The 16396-nt window shown below is 32.4% G+C and overlaps 1 protein-coding gene across 4 annotated transcripts in view; it reads right to left on the bottom strand.

The window, feature by feature from the left end:
* Positions 1–16396, bottom strand: part of LOC142331520 (uncharacterized) — a 78512-nt gene that overhangs the window by 36739 nt on the left and 25377 nt on the right. For all 4 annotated transcript variants that reach the window (XM_075377491.1, XM_075377492.1, XM_075377494.1 and 1 more), the window contains exons 3-4: positions 10825–10996; positions 4795–5305 (exon numbers count right to left, since the gene is read on the bottom strand). In XM_075377491.1, coding sequence (XP_075233606.1) covers positions 4795–5305; positions 10825–10996 — 683 coding nt within the window. The remainder of the gene's footprint in view (positions 1–4794; positions 5306–10824; positions 10997–16396) is intronic.

The following is a 16396-nucleotide window of genomic DNA, read 5'->3' on the forward strand; positions in this document are numbered from 1 at the left end:
CATCAACATCTTTATTAGGGCTGAATGAAACAGATTCTATAGTAAGCAGAGAACTGACTTCATCAACGGAGTTATTGGACATAGATTCATACAATAAATATGAACGATTGATTCATTTAATATTTGGTCGAACAGTACCATTAAAAGGTCATCTTACTAGTTTATTAAAAAAATTTAAAGAAGTATATCCAACACCTAAAACTAAAATAAGAACCCTGAAATTGGTTTCATTAGAAGATTCAAAAGGAAAAATACAAGAATATTATGACAATGAAAAAAAAAATAACAAAAAAATGCAAGAATTATGTGATAAAATGAATATACCGTACGTAATTCATAAGAGTACATTAAGTGCCGATAAATTAATACAAAATATTAAAACGATGGTAAGAAAACCAGATATTTTAAGTAAAGTGTATGTACTAAATTACAAAACTGCATTAGAATTATTAGAAAACGGTTATTACTTTCTCAGTAGATTCGGTCATTGGTGTCCTGTTCAAACATACGAAAGACAAAATCCAATACAATGTCATTATAAAAAAAAAGTTGAAGAAAACATTATTATACCTGTTGTACATAAAAGATATATCTATTTTATTAATGGAAGAAATTCAGCGATCAAATTTATTGATTCACCATTAAAATATATTCTACAAGATGAAATATTAGCAATATATCCAATAAAAATTGCAATAATCGGGGCACATAAATCTAAAAAGACATTGATGTCATGCAATCTGGCAAAGTTACATAACTTAGAACTGATAAACTTAGAAACAGCAATAAATTATGTAACTGAAAAATTACATTGGACCAAATTATCACAATCCATAAAAAATCATCTTAAAAATTGTAACGTTCTAACACCTATTCATTACATACAATGTATAGAAGCATATATAACTGGTTCATCTAAAGCATTAACACGTGGCTGGATATTAGATGGTTTTCCATTAAGTGAAGATGATTTAATATTTATGAAAAAGTATGACATAATACCTCAAGTTATATTTAGTTTAGAATCAAGCGATGAATATACTGAAAATTTATTTAAAAATCTCAATAATGATAAAAATGAAATGCAAAATATTATTTATAATAAAGCTGAGTACATAGATATGGATAATGATGAAGAAGAAGATTTATATCATACACAAATAACAGCAGATAAAAATAAGGATCCAGAAAATCAAATGAACGATAATTTTGAAAAAACAAAAATAATTGATTTTGATAATAACGTAATAGATTTTGAAATAGATAAATTATTACCACCGACAATAATGATGGAAGTAAGAATATTAGAATGGTTAAATAAAATTAAAAATTATGATAAATTAATAAACAAAGCTGACTTGATATGGGGAAATGTTTATAAAGTTGAATGGAAAGAAAACGAATTTGATTTACTATCGTCAATAAATGAAATCTTAATGATTTACTTATGGGCTTTACAAGATTATAATTTAAATACTAATAGGGGTATACCGACAAGTTTATACCTTCTAAGTGTTACAGAAGAAGAATATGAATTCCATAAAAGTCCTTTTAAAGATTGTTGTCCGGCATGCTGGTATTATCATAGAATTTATTTCCGATGCCCTACATGTAAGTTTAAAGATATGAGGCCTGGTTTAATTCAGTATGAGAACTTTTTTTATTGGCTGTGTTTACAACATTTTAATACATTTTTAAGTTACCCGTTAAAATTTATAAAATCTTATGATCGGATGTACAGAAAACAATACCCAGAAAAAACAAGTATCGGCGAACAAATAATAGATTATTTTAAATTACAATACAAAGGGATATGTATAACTTGTTATTACAAAAATTTACCACGTGTTGTACTTAATAAAGGCTACGGTCGCCATGCTGTTTTAATTAATAATGAAAATCTTTACATATTTTGTTCTGAAAAATGTGTATGTGAAATGTTAATGAAGCCAACAAAATATTTAAATGTACAAATGGATTTTGTTACACCAGAAAAAAGTAATTTATTACCATCATTAAATAAATTTTTACCTTTACCCTGTAAAGGACTGTTTGAGAAAATTGTTTCTGATGCAGTATACGAAGGTGTATGTAAATTTTTATACAGACGTCCTAAAATATTTAATTTATCGCTTAAATCAAGCGCTTGTACTTATTTAGCATTAAATTTAAAAATTAAAGCAAAAAATATAACAAACCGAGAACGTAAATATTACAAATCTCATCTTAAATATCTTGAAGAGCACTGTAGAGAACTCGAAACATTTTGTAATAATATTAATGAAATAATTGCTTTTACGGGCCCTTTATCAATAATTGAGTATACTAAAGGATCAATTCCAAAGGAATTTCAAGATGAACTATTAGAAAACATGACATCATTTTCCATAAGACTGCAGCAAAAGGAGAAAAAGTAAATTTTAGTGCTTTTATTTATATAATATTTTTATTCTTATTTATTATTATTATAAATAAATGGATGAGTCTGTATGATCCTAGCAATCTAAGTACCAAATAAATTCTGTCAATCAAAAAAAAAAAAAGTTCAATTCTGAAGCTGGTGTTTAATTACATCTTAAAAATTCAAAATTTAAAGAATTGAATGGTATTTAGCTTTTACTTGCATTTTTTTAAACTATTTTTTTTTTTTTTTTTTAATTAATATTTTATTTAAAATATGGTAGACATCTTTCATTTACAAAAACAGAGAGGTAATACGCCTCTCATGATATTAATATGGATAAAAGATATTTTACATACAAAAAGAGAAAGCTTAAAAAATAAATTATTTTTCTCAAGTAGTTTTCTTTGATAATTTTAATTTTTTTCTGGTGATCTGAACGTAAAACTGATTAAAAATAGATTTTTTAGACTGATTGTTTCTAATTTGTGATAATCTCTTACTATATTTTTTTACTACGTGCTAATGCTTTGAATTGTGTTAATATTTATTTGTTTTCTTTTATAATCAAATCCTGTGAAACATCATCATAATCATCTAGAGTTCTGTCTGGCAGAAGGTCTTTTACACCACTACTATCTCCAACTATTTCTGTCCCAAACCTTCTCTTAAAGTTTTTCCATCTGGTAAAGAATAAAGTTAAAAAAAAAGTAACAATACAGAAAGGTCAACCTGAAAACCTCCTTCCTTTTGTTGAAGTCAATTGAAAGTATATTTGATGCAGTATATTATATTACAAGCTACATATCTATCTCTACAATTTAGCAAAGTAATGTTTGATTTATTCTAGAATAAAATAATGTACAAATTAATCACATTTTTAATCTAGTGTTACTGATTTCTTTTTTTTTAAATATAGTTTACTATTATCACTTTCCCCGTACTGAATATATGAACATAGCATGAAAGGTCAACATAGTATTGAAGAACAATAAGTAGTGATTACAATTAAATGTAACTTCATCAAACACAATAGCTTTTTTACAGTATATTAAACTATGCATAATGCAGTTTAAATTCCGCATTTTCCTTATTTTTTAGGTTTTTCTGTGGCATTTGATTGTACTGACTAAAATACAATGTTTTATAAATTAAAACAATGTAGGGGCTTCGAGTAAAATGATTTGTCTTGAAAGATTTATTTCTCATATAACAGCAGGTGCTTGAAGTAATGAAAGATTGTTGGAACTTTTATCTAGTGAACCGGGGCTGTCTATTAAATCTGCTTCTGTTCACAATTTTGTATTGTTTATAAGTGGTGAAATTTCTATTAATGGTGTCAACTGGTAACTAATGTGCTGACATATTATTCTCCTAGGCACAAAAAAATTTTCCTTAAGGAATATTATAAATACTCATAGCTTTAAGTGAATACTGTAGGTTGATGAATTCTGAGATCAATCGTCAAAAGACTAAACTGTTATACTCAGAAACAGAAGGGAAATAATAAAAAATGAAAAATGGTGGTACAGGAGTGAAGAAACTGAAGGCAACAGAAATTTCCATGTATCTGGGAATAATTTTTACATTAATATTAAATTCATTTCAGCTCATTTGTGGGATTAAAAATATGAAAAGTTAGCTAAACTTCTACTTAAGATTATTTTTAATTTTTCCAGATTACTTACTACCTACAACAGAAATTTTTCCATTTTCTTGCATATATTGTGAATATATTCAACAAACTATGACTACGATTCCCAAAGGTACTTGTATATTCAAGTATTTTGTAAAAAGAGATAACAAGCAAAAAAATATATTTTTATAATGACTAGGCATATCTGAATGAATTTTAAAAGTGAATTTTCAGTCTGATATATCCTTGATAAAAGAACAATAGTCTTTTTAGCAGATACAAATTGGCTGTTCAACATAATCAGTGGTATTTATGACGAAAAGAACTCTGGATTATGTAAATATTAATGCTAATTATTCCGCCATTTTCAGCCAAAGTAGAACTAACTTAAGTAAATAAATATTTTTAAATGTTAATATCACGGTTGTGTTTGTTGTGTAATAGTAAAGAGGAGGAGGAAATGTTAAATTTTGGTAGGTTGTACTATTTTGAAAAATATTCATTTAAAAATCCTCTGTAAGAGTGTATATACAATTAAAATCAGTTTGCTGATTTCTGCCAGATGGTGTGGACATATAGATATGAAGTAATTCATTAGTTCTATTAATATGAGCTCTAATTAAATATTATAAATTACATATTATATTTTAATATTGCTGAAAAATATTTTTTCAAGCCAACATTTGCTTTACATTACAATTAATGATTTGTTTTTAGCTAGTCAAAAAACATAAGTAAACAAGAGAGAAAAACTCACCGCAAGATGTTTCCAACGTAGGATCAACATATTGTCTTCCACTCTTTAACAAATATTCATGTTTCCACATCTGTAGTTCTTCACGAATTTTCTGCAACTTTTTCTTTTCAGCGTATTCACAATACTGATTGTTTTCTATCAAATTCATAACAGAATTATTATCAGACTGATTGTACATATTGGCTACACCTTTTGCAAAATCTGACGTAAATAAATTTTCATCAACTTTTTTAACACAATCCTCCTCATTTTCTTCAAAATAATTACCATGATCTGTATATTCATCAGGGTTATACTGTTTCATTTTATCATCTAATGAAAAGATCGGCAGCTGTGAATGTTTTGCTGAATTACAACCAATATTTTTTTTAACAAATCTTTTACTGTTCTTAATTGTTTTTGTTTCTTGATTTTTCTTTAAACTTTGCAATTTATTCAATGGTAATGCATTTTCTATTAATGATAACTGTGTTCCTACAGTATCTAAATTCAGCCGCAAATCAGAAGTGGACTGCAAACAAATGCATCAATTAAAAAACAAATTTAACACATGACAAAATAAGAAAAATAACATAATTTTGAAATTATAATTGGATGAAATCATTTTTTCACCAAAAATAACCTCCCAATTTCCACCCAACTTATGATAAGACTACTTTCTGATAAAACGTTTTACTTTCTGAACTTTTACTTTTTTACTTCCATTATCTGATAAAATCCAACATGTCTGTAATGGATCCACTAAGGTTCTTCCATCAATATCACTTCATGCTTTGTTTAAGATATGGAAATTGGAAGTTTCACCTCCAATTTCCATATCTTAGCCATTTCCATTATATTAGCCATTTTAAAGCTAACATAATGCATGAAAGTGCAAAAATTACTGTGGTTTTGCTAACATGAAAATGTTATTTCACTCTCAGTTTTACAATGAGTACATGCAATAGTCAGCTGCACAGGTATTTTGTCAACTTTTATATATATGCAACACATTGCTAAACTGGCATGTATATATCGAAACAGTAAATAAATTAATAACTCCCTCATTAGATAATTCCCTTTCATTAGATCATGGAATCCAAAACACCATCCATCCACTTTCTTGAGGGTCTTTCATAGTTCCACTGCCTAGTTGGAACCACAACAAAGATAAACTGAGGGAATCAAATCACGCATCGTAAATTGCTATATTACATCAGCTGTTACTCTCCACCTTTTCTACCATTGACTTTCCTCTATTTCCTCATTTTCATGCTATCAAGAAGTAAGGCTACAACATCTTTGAAATTAATCTCCAGTGATTAGATAGATTCTTTTTCTTTATTTGCTACTGATATTCCATGGTTCATAAACTACTTTACTTCATAAAGAGATATATTAAATCTTTCATTGAGAGCAAATTACACTGAGTGAAGGATATAGTCACGACATTTATAAATTTAGACATTCAACTCATTCGTTTTCTGAAGTATTCAGTCACGAATGGTGCTGTCAAATCTGGACTAGGCGTGGGGTTCACGCTTCTGCGGTTTCGATCAGTGTTAGTTTGAGGGAATCATGTTAGGTTGGATGTGAAGATGTCCATTTGAGGCCTATGTGAAGGCAAAATTTGATTTGTATTTTACTGATGCAAATGTTTGCTTAGGCATTTACACTGGTGGCATCCCGACCGATGCCTGGTTGATGACTGTGAGACGTAATCAGTAAGAGGGTCTAAAGACGACCTCCGGTAAAGCTCCTCAGGGCTCAAATGGAAGGCGTAGTGTGGCAACAGTAACATTACAAGGTGGGTGTGATCCCCCTACGGGTTGTCTGTATAGACATCTATTTTCAATACTATTTTCTATAGTATTCGAAGGGTAAGAATATTTATGTGTTTAAATTGGTATTGTTCTAAAAAATTTAATCTTCCTTACCTAAAAATTGTACAAACTGGAAGCATTCAGTGATTCAGAAGGATACTTTTAATTAACACATTCATCATTATGTTGTTAGCGTAACACTTTGTCTTAATATATACCCCAAAAGTAATGCATTTGATAACCTGTACATGTACATAACCTGTACATGTACATCTTGTACATATATTGTACTGGATGAACATAAATTAAAAAATGAACAAAGCAATGTTGTGCGCATTGAGTTTTTCAAACATTAGTGTATTACTAGAGTAACTGATCTGATCTTGAATGAACAAGTTGCATGATGCTGATCTTGAACAAGTTGCATGATGCAACAACAGGGGGATCATCAGTTGAACAATGACTATCATGCAGGTGAAAACAATATACAAACTACAATTTCATGAAAGCGAATCTGTTATTAATGTTCTATTGTTCTATGTTCTAAAGTACTATTGTTTAGAGTATGGCCATGATCCTCCAAATAGACTCTACTAAACACTGGTATCAGCAGTTTAAGATTACACAAAGTGTAATACACAAATAAGGTGTCACAGATAATCCCATCTCCAAGGAAGTTATGGACCAAGGAAGAGATGGACCAAGGAAGAGAAATGTTTTAGAAATGCCCAGGTAAATCGTGCAAGTTTAAAAGAGGGAATACCGCAACTGACAATTGTTTAGCAATAAAACATGCATGTAAGTACATTGCTTTATTTCTTTTAACATCTAAAATGTGCTGAATAATATAATTTTTCACAAAAATCCTTCAAAACTTTTTTTTACAAATAACCAATTTTTAATTAAATTCAGAATCTATTTACAGTTGAAGTCCTTATAAAATTTGTTTCTTTTTGTTTTGATGGTCCTTTTGGTACTTTTTCTTCTCTTGCAGTGGGACATCCTTTTTTAACATCTAACACAGTAGTCTGTTATCACGGTCATATTCCATCTCCCTTGATATATTCTTTCCATCTCTTTCATGTCTTTGTGGAATTTTTTTTTGTGCTAATCTAAATTTTTTAATTTTTCAAACATATTTTTTACAATATTTTTATAATGTTCATCTTATTTGTTGCCAAGAAGGCTTTCCAATTGTTTTTCTACTTTCTCCATTTTAGATTCAAATACTTCAATTTTTAAGTTTGTCTTGGTGGCCATTCTTTTTTATTGTAGTGGTATTTTCTTTCAAGATTACATCCCCACACCCACAAAAAGCACTGTATAAATGTTTTGTTGTCCAAGTAACAAAGAAAGTACCTTTAAACTGCGAAAAATTGTATAACCTTAATTCTTATGTTGTATATTCAAATTTAATTAAAATTACTGAAAAATTTTGCAACACTCTTTCAATGAACAGCCTCCATTCAGAGACCTTGCAGTTAATGTGAATTTTTATCGCTGATCCAAAGGTTTGGATAAAAAATGTCCTTTCTGTTTTTTAAACTGAAACCCTGTACTACAGAATAAAAGTTAAAATCATTGCTATGATTGTAACTCCACTTCAAAACGGAAAAACTGATTTTTTCTTTTTTGATCACTGGCAAAGCTCTTCAACACATGCTGAACAAAACTTATGAGGAGCTCAAGATTTGTCTAAGTTTCCTAATTGTTGTTTTTTGTCAGTAAAGTTTCCACTATAGTTAAATTAATGAAGTCACTAACTAATAGCACAAATGCACACCACAGTTGTTAAAGAAGACACTAAACTTAATTTTTTATCTAATTACAATTAACTAAATTTTAAAAAATAAAATAAAAATAAAGAAAAGACATAAAAAAACTTTTGATGATGAATAAAAAATGGGGTAGTGGGGAGTCAGACACGCAGTACCAGGAAGATGATCAGACATGTAACATAAAAGCAGCTTATATAAAGTAAGGTTACAAATTTACTGTAATGTACAGTTATGTTACTGCCTTTAACTTCTTTATGATAAATCCACTATATTTTTATTCAGAACATCAACTTCTTGCATTTTCATACACAAAGAAAAAAATTATTGTTTATTTAAACAAAGTTTTACAAAATGATCCTTTATATTAGACTAACATCTCTATAGATAGAACAAAAATCAAGTTTTACATGATGGAATGTTTATAATTTTTTCACCATTTTCAGCGCCAAAAAATCTATAGAAATTCCAGACAAATTTACCGTTGCAGATCTGTAATTTATGATCACCTCTATATTATAAATCTTAAATGACTGCAATGATTTTCTTACAGATAAGATATTAACTCTTTCTACCACTGCTCCAAATTGCTTTGAGTAAATGGCAGTTTGACAAAATATTTTGTTTAATGTTATAGAAATTTCAAAATTAAAAAAAACGTAGATCATTAATGTTATTCTTACATTTTTATTCATCAAGCATTCATAAAATAAATAAATTTTTTCAATTAAATATAAATATATATATTCATAATATAAATTGTATAGAGCTTAATATTCCAATCCCCACGGGGGAAGACATCACCTGCTTTGTGATGATTCTGGTCGCTACCCTCCCGTCCCGTTTGTAGCCATGATGGGCTTTAACAGAAGTCGTCTTTTGGCCTCTAACTTTTTATATCTCACAGTAATAAGTCAGACCTCGTTGGGATACCACTGATGTAAATGCCTCGGTAGACATTTACATCAGTGAATTAATGACTCAGCTTTTGCTTTCGCTGTAAGCTTCTTTCAGACAATCTTGACATTCCTACTTCGTTGTCCTCTGAACTAGCTAACAAGAGTTCGTGAAGGCACGAACCCCGCGCTGTAGAGCTTAACAATGAAAATTGGTACTTTTTAAAATTTAAGATTGGTCATTTTCTACAAATTTAGAATATTAAATCTGTGTACTCTAAAATATCCTGATCATTAACATAAAAGTACGGCATCAATTTTTACATTTTACATTCTTGCAGTTTTAAGAATAAAAGATGAACACCTTTTAAACTGAAGTGGGGAGTCCCAGAATAAACTGCTTATTAAAAACATTGTTTCTTAACGAGGAAAAATTTTATATTTTACTGCAGATTAACCTTTTCCCAGTCACTGATCTTACAATATTACATTGACACAAAAGTTGTCAAAAAATGTTTTTGATGTAATATTACATTGTTGCATTTTGGAATTTTATTTTGTTTTATGTTGAAATATCATGAAGGTTTATGCTTATATAGATCCTAGTTAGCTAAAGTTTGTCGACCATAGAAGACAGTCTGACTACCTTCTATAAATATTGATTGATAAGAGTATCTAAATAAATTTGAATGGCATAATTCAAATGTGTTGTTTTCATTATTATTATTCATGAAGTTTAGAGTTGCAGCAACAGATGCAATCCAATATTGTATATTGCTCTAATAGAATATAATATTCTTGGCTGCAGATAAGTAAAAAAAAAAATTGATCATAATTATCACAAATTTATTCAATATACAACACATGAATAATTGATCTGAGTAGCACTCTAGCATGTTACACAAAAATGTAGTGAAACATTTAAGGGACTAGATAAGATATTTCTGCATTTCTATAACAGTATGATTAAATATGAGGTTATGAGCATAACCAGCAATACATCCTCTACATAAAATGTTCATAGTTAATCTAGAATGGGTTAAATATTAAAATGAAGTGACTGGAAAAGAAAGCCAAACAAATTTTTTCAGAAGAAAGCAAACGCAAATTTTAGGATGAGAGGATTTTCATGAGTATATGAAATTGGTTATAACTGGTGCAAATGAGTCTAAAGAGAGCTTATCGTAAAGAAATAATTCAACAATGTGGTATATCATCTACGAGTACTGACCTCTTATATAGCAACATTTTCATTGTTGCTAGTGAGACTTCTAGTGTTAGATTATTCATAACAAGACTGTGAATAGTTATTTTCAAATATAGAAATTCTTGTACTAGACTTTAGTGCTTTGATAAGAGAATGAAAAAAGCTACCAATACTCAATAGGCACTGGCATAAAAATTTGTTTAAGATAGAATTTAACTAATATCCCTTTACAATCAGAATAGCAAATCTTAAAAAAAATGTTTTTAAATATTAAAAATCTATCTTATAGCCTATCAGCTAATAATTTAAGAATAACAATTTAAACAAAATAAAAACAAACTAATACTGACAACTGTATTTAACACTTTTGACTTCTTTTCTTCGTTTGGTTTTTTAAAAGAATCTTTTCTAACTTTATTATCTTTTAATGGTGCATATTTTTTTATTTCATTGCTTGATGCAAGATCTTTATTTTGTAATTTCCTCTGAGAATGATGAAAAGTCTTAACTTTAGAATTGGTACTGAAACAAACGAAACACAATATAACTAATCATTAATTTTTAATGAACTACATTAAACTAAATTTCAATCAAACACAAAATATATAAAAGTAGTCAAAAATTAAAACATTCATACAAAGAATAAAAAAAAATGCTAAACAAAAAACTGAAACATCTCAATTACGCTATTTACATTTCCTTACAATATTCAAACAGTAAAGACGAACACAAATGAAAAAAGCCAACAAAATGTTCAGTAAAAACATGGGTATTTTTCTGTATGTGCATGCATGTCTTGTGTATATGGTGTAGTGGGGAGCTCTCCCAATCCCTTGTTCATGTGTGTTGTTCGCTCAGTTAAGTGGTGAAGTGGACATGACGACGGTCGGTTATGTTTTATCACAAGTTTTCTCTTAGTGTACTGGTGTTAAATTATGACCAGTCTCAATCAAATACAATAAAAATAACATAATTTTTTGTTACATTCAAATTGTGTCATTTTATTATAAAGTCTACTTTTTTACCAAAATAGATGTGCAAATTGTTATTTTCAAGAGCAAACTAAACAGTATAAATTTGTGACAATGTTATAATTTAAATTAATTATTCAAAGCTGTGTTTGGTATACTATGTGATGTTTTGTAAAGTGTCCAAGAACAGTTTTTATTATTGCTGAAATGAATTTCATCGTTACTCTCTTATATGTTACTCTCACATAACATAATGCTGTTACATTCCAGTTGAGATAAGGTGAGTTACATTATCGCTGTGTAAATAAGATAAAGCATGTTATTTTTTAATCTGTTGCCAAACATTCCTATAGTGAATCATAATCTTTATTCCAAATTTCCTTTATTATACACTTTATCCTACCAAAAAAATTTAATTTTGTACTTAAAGTACTTAATATTATTTATTTAGTTAGCCTACACAGTCATAATATTATTCAGTCCAATCCCTTATCATATGTCTCTATAAATTATTTCATATTTAATTTAAAAAAATACAGCTGGAGAAAGTGGTGCCCCAGGAGTCAATTCTGGGCTCCCTATTATGGAATGTGGCATATGAAGGCCTCCTGGGTGTTGAGGTTCTGGCAGGGGTGCAGTTACTCGCCTATGTGGATGACCTTGCCATTATGATGACAGTAAGGAACGCTAGTGAGGTTAAACTCTAGGCCAACTGGGCCTTGGTGGTGGTGCACTGACTAAAGACTAGAGGGCTCACCCTTTAGGCTAGAGAGTTGCACCTCATAAGACTAAAATGATCCAGATGACAGGAAGAAGGAGGATCCTGAGGATCTTCGTTGGATTGGAAGTAATAGAAATGACCCCCTTGGAGAGAGCGAAGTATCTTGGTGTCTGGATGGATCGTATGAGGGGGGGTTTGTGCAAGAAAGCAGAAAAGGTGTCATCGGCGCTCTCTAGGTTGATGAGGAATGTCAGTGGCCCCCGCACTTCCAGGAGAAGAGAGATAGCATCCACAGTGGCCTCGGTTATCTTATACACAGCTCCGGTATGGTTTCAAGATCTGAAGGTTAAGCGTAATTGTACTAAGATACTTATAGAAGACTTGCGCTGCATGTGGCCATGGCATACCAATTGGTGTTGCTTGAGGCCAACCTCATGATATCCGGTATGGCTCTGATTGCAGGCAGACAGATACCGGGGTATCGGATGCCAGAAGCAGGATGTTTGATCGATGGCAGGAGAGGTGGGATGTGACCACCACTGGCAGGTGGACGTATTGGCTAATACCGTTGGTCAGGATCTGGCTTAACAGGAGACATGGGAAGTGGATTTCTGGACGACCCAATGGCTCATGAGGCATGGGTCATTCAATGTCTACCTCCATGCTAGAGGAAGAGGTGTGTACTACCATGAAAGACATAATATAGAACACACATTTTTAATGTGTCCAAGATGGGGTACAGAGTGGTCGTTTGATGGAGTGATCTCCTCAGAGGAGGTCATGAAATATATGTTGGCTTCGTGTGAATCACACATTTGTGTGGCATGGTTTAAAGATGTACTCTCTAGGAAGCTTGCAGAAGAGAAGAGGTAGTTGGGTGGTTTACGGGTGGAGAGTGATGGTGGAAAGCCAGCCTTCGGGGGTGGCAGTGGTCAAAGAGAATCGCCGCTGCTTCCGGGGGTTTGCTAGAAGCTATTTTGACGTTAGTACTGGGTTTGCCTTCATTCCAGACAGAGATGGGAGACATCGACTGGTCTATACTGGTATAATAGAGGATATGGAACATGCATTTTTAATGTGTCCAAGATAGGCTACAGAGCACCAACTGATAACCAAGTACGACTGTCGTTCCTGGACTCCATCCCAGAAGCCGGGACTCGGTCTTGAAGCTAATGCCTCTAGTGAAACACCCTGTGTTCGGTCTCGGTCTTTTTCGCAGTAATTATTTTGAAAATTAGAACAGTTTTTTTTTTTTACATTTAAATGGTATTTAAAGTTAGGAAGGAATGAGGGAGTCCCAGTGCCTCATCACTGCCGCCCATCCGTGCAAGCATAGACGAACGGCAGCTCCGCAGGGGGCTGTCCCTCAACCCCTCGCCGCCCGATCCTCCCTGGCTTTGTACTAGAGTATCCTTGTCACAAAGTCGGTTACCTGCTCTAATACCTCTCTGCTCTAATAACATACAGTCTATGACTATGTCAACTGTAAGGGGCCTAGTCACCAACTCACAGCGGCGACGTTCAGCAGCCCACGTCCGGCAGTCGAGCACGATGTGTTCCGGTGTATCGAGCTATAAGCAAGAAAGGCAAAAGCGGTCGTCGGCCCTCCTTCTGCCATGTAAGTATACCCGAAACACACCGTGGCCAGATAAAAATTGCGTCTACCACCTCACCAAATCTGCGGTTGACCCTAGGCTCGACTTGCCGGCTCAGACGATGTGCCGATCACTCCGTGGAGGACAGGTCCCAGCTGACCTGCCATTCTCAGAACAACCGCCTGTAAATATCACTTCTGTCAGCTCCTCCAATAATCCCAATTCTCATCCCGGCTAGTTGTTTAAATGGAGGGATGCCCGCACTGACTAATCAGTCGAAACTGAAGATTATGCCAAAAAGATGCGGCGGGCAATCCGCCTCTGCACACCCGCTGATTTCGATCGCACCCTAGAGCTTTCGACCAAACAATGACCCCATATAGTAAGACAGAATTGATCACACGGCCGTACAACTTGCTTTTGGATGGCTGGAAGCCGGCTACGTTGCCCAGGAGCCTACTCAGTGCCCGCACTATCAGATGTCTCTCGCACGTGTACGGAAAACGTACGTCGTCGGTCCAGCCATACACCCAAATACTTCACCGACTCCACCTGGTATAATAAGGCTCCGCCAACCGTGATCTGGATCGGAGAAAGAGGACGCCTGCCAGATGAATGATATCTTCTCAGCAGGCAAGGTTAGCCCCCTATTCATCAACGAATGCTGCACTAGGTTGATAGCTGTTCACCTGCTTCTACCGTAGGGCCTCGAACACGGCACCCCAGCGCAACGAGTTGAAAACATTCTTTACATCAAGCATCACAACCAGAACGTGGCTTAGCTAAAGCTAAGTTAACAAGGTTCAAAACATATTTCGCTGCTGTATTAAACGTAATTGAAATTACACAATTAAAAGTTACACTCTCTAAGCTTGATGATTATTGGTCTGAGTTTGATAACTACAAATAGATCTACAGGATGACTCCAATAGTCAAATTGAAGAAAGGGAAAATTTAGAGTCCAAATGTTACTCATTAACGTCAGCAGCATAAGACCTTCTTAAATCATATGAAACGCCACTTAGCAGTGAAATCAAACCAAAAAAACTCAATTCGTGTCAGTTAAACTTTCAGACAAAAAACTTCCCACGTTCAGTGAAGTTACGATGAATGGGTGTCATTTCATGACATGATTGTATCACTCATTCATTGTAAAGAAAGGTCAGAAATTTATAAATTTCATTACCTCCGATCTTCTTTAAAGGGTGAAGCAACTAAAATTTTATCGGCTTTAGAAAGTTTAACCGAAAATTATGGGGTTGCTTGGGAACTTTTAAAGTCCTAAACTCTCTAAAAATGATAGAGAAAATTTTTTGTCATTACGAAAGTTTTTAGACAGTGCATTAAAACACATGTGTTCTAGCAGGATTAGGGCAAACAACTCAGCAATGGCATACAATCTTAATTCATGTAATTACTACCAAATTAGATTCAGCTAACTTACGAATGGGAAAATTCCTTAGAAATAAATACGTTGCCAACAATGTCCGAATTAGAAACATTTCTACAACATCCATGTCAAGTTACGGAATCAGTTGAAACTAGCAAGTATCATAAATCGCATATGAACAATAAAGTGCCACTATCAAAATTTAGATTGTCAAAACATTTATCCTAAAATTGTCATACATCTTCAAAACGTAGACGCATCTATCAAAAAACAATTTATAGGAAAGGGCAATCTTTGTGAAGAATTGTATGAAAATAATAAGACAAGATCTATGGATGGAAGATACTGCGTGAAGATCCCTTTGAAAGGTGATGTTAACCAACTTTGTGAATCAAGAACGACTGCAGTGTGAAGGTTTCTTTCACTTGAGAAATGTCTGAATTAAAATCACAATACATAAACTTCACGAGAGAATACAAAAACCTAGGACACATGACAGAAGTATCAGATAAAGAAGTTTCTAATTCATATTTCAGGTCTAATTCATATTACATTCCACACCATTGTGTTATACAGTAAGATTCATCCACAACAAAAGTAAGAGTAGTTTTTGACACTTCCAGTAAGACAACATCTGGGATTTCACTAAATGACTTATCCATTGTTGGACCTACGGTACAGTAAGATTTAATCAGCATTATCAGATTCAGAACTCATGTATATACTACGAAAGCCGACATAGAAAAGATGTATAGGCAAATTGAAATCCATGCTTCTCAAATAAATATGGCATGAAAACTTCAATGAAGAAATAAAAATATATAAATTCTTAACCATGACGTATATGACTTCAAGTGCACTGTACTTAGCAACAAGAACATTAAAGCAACTAGCTCTAGAAGAAAAGGAAACATTTCCAAAGGGATCTCTTGTAATAATAGATGACTTTTATGTGGATGATCTTATGACAGGTGCATCTTCACTTCAAGAAGCAGAACAACTTCAGAGAGATCTAATTGATCTTGCTAGTCGTGGAAGATTTCACCTCAGAAAGTGGTGCGCGAATAATCAATAATTAGTGTCCAATGTTCCATGTGAAGATGTACGTCAGACAGGTTACAACATCAATCAAGATCCTAGAGTTAGAACTTAGGTAGGTACTAATCTGGAATCCTGTGAAGGATGCATTTCAGTTCTTATTCCACAAGGAAAGCCAAAGTCAAAAACTAACAAAACAAATAATCT

Source organism: Lycorma delicatula, chromosome 10, assembly GCF_047948215.1.
Source record: "Lycorma delicatula isolate Av1 chromosome 10, ASM4794821v1, whole genome shotgun sequence".
Taxonomy (NCBI): Eukaryota; Metazoa; Arthropoda; class Insecta; order Hemiptera; family Fulgoridae; genus Lycorma; species Lycorma delicatula.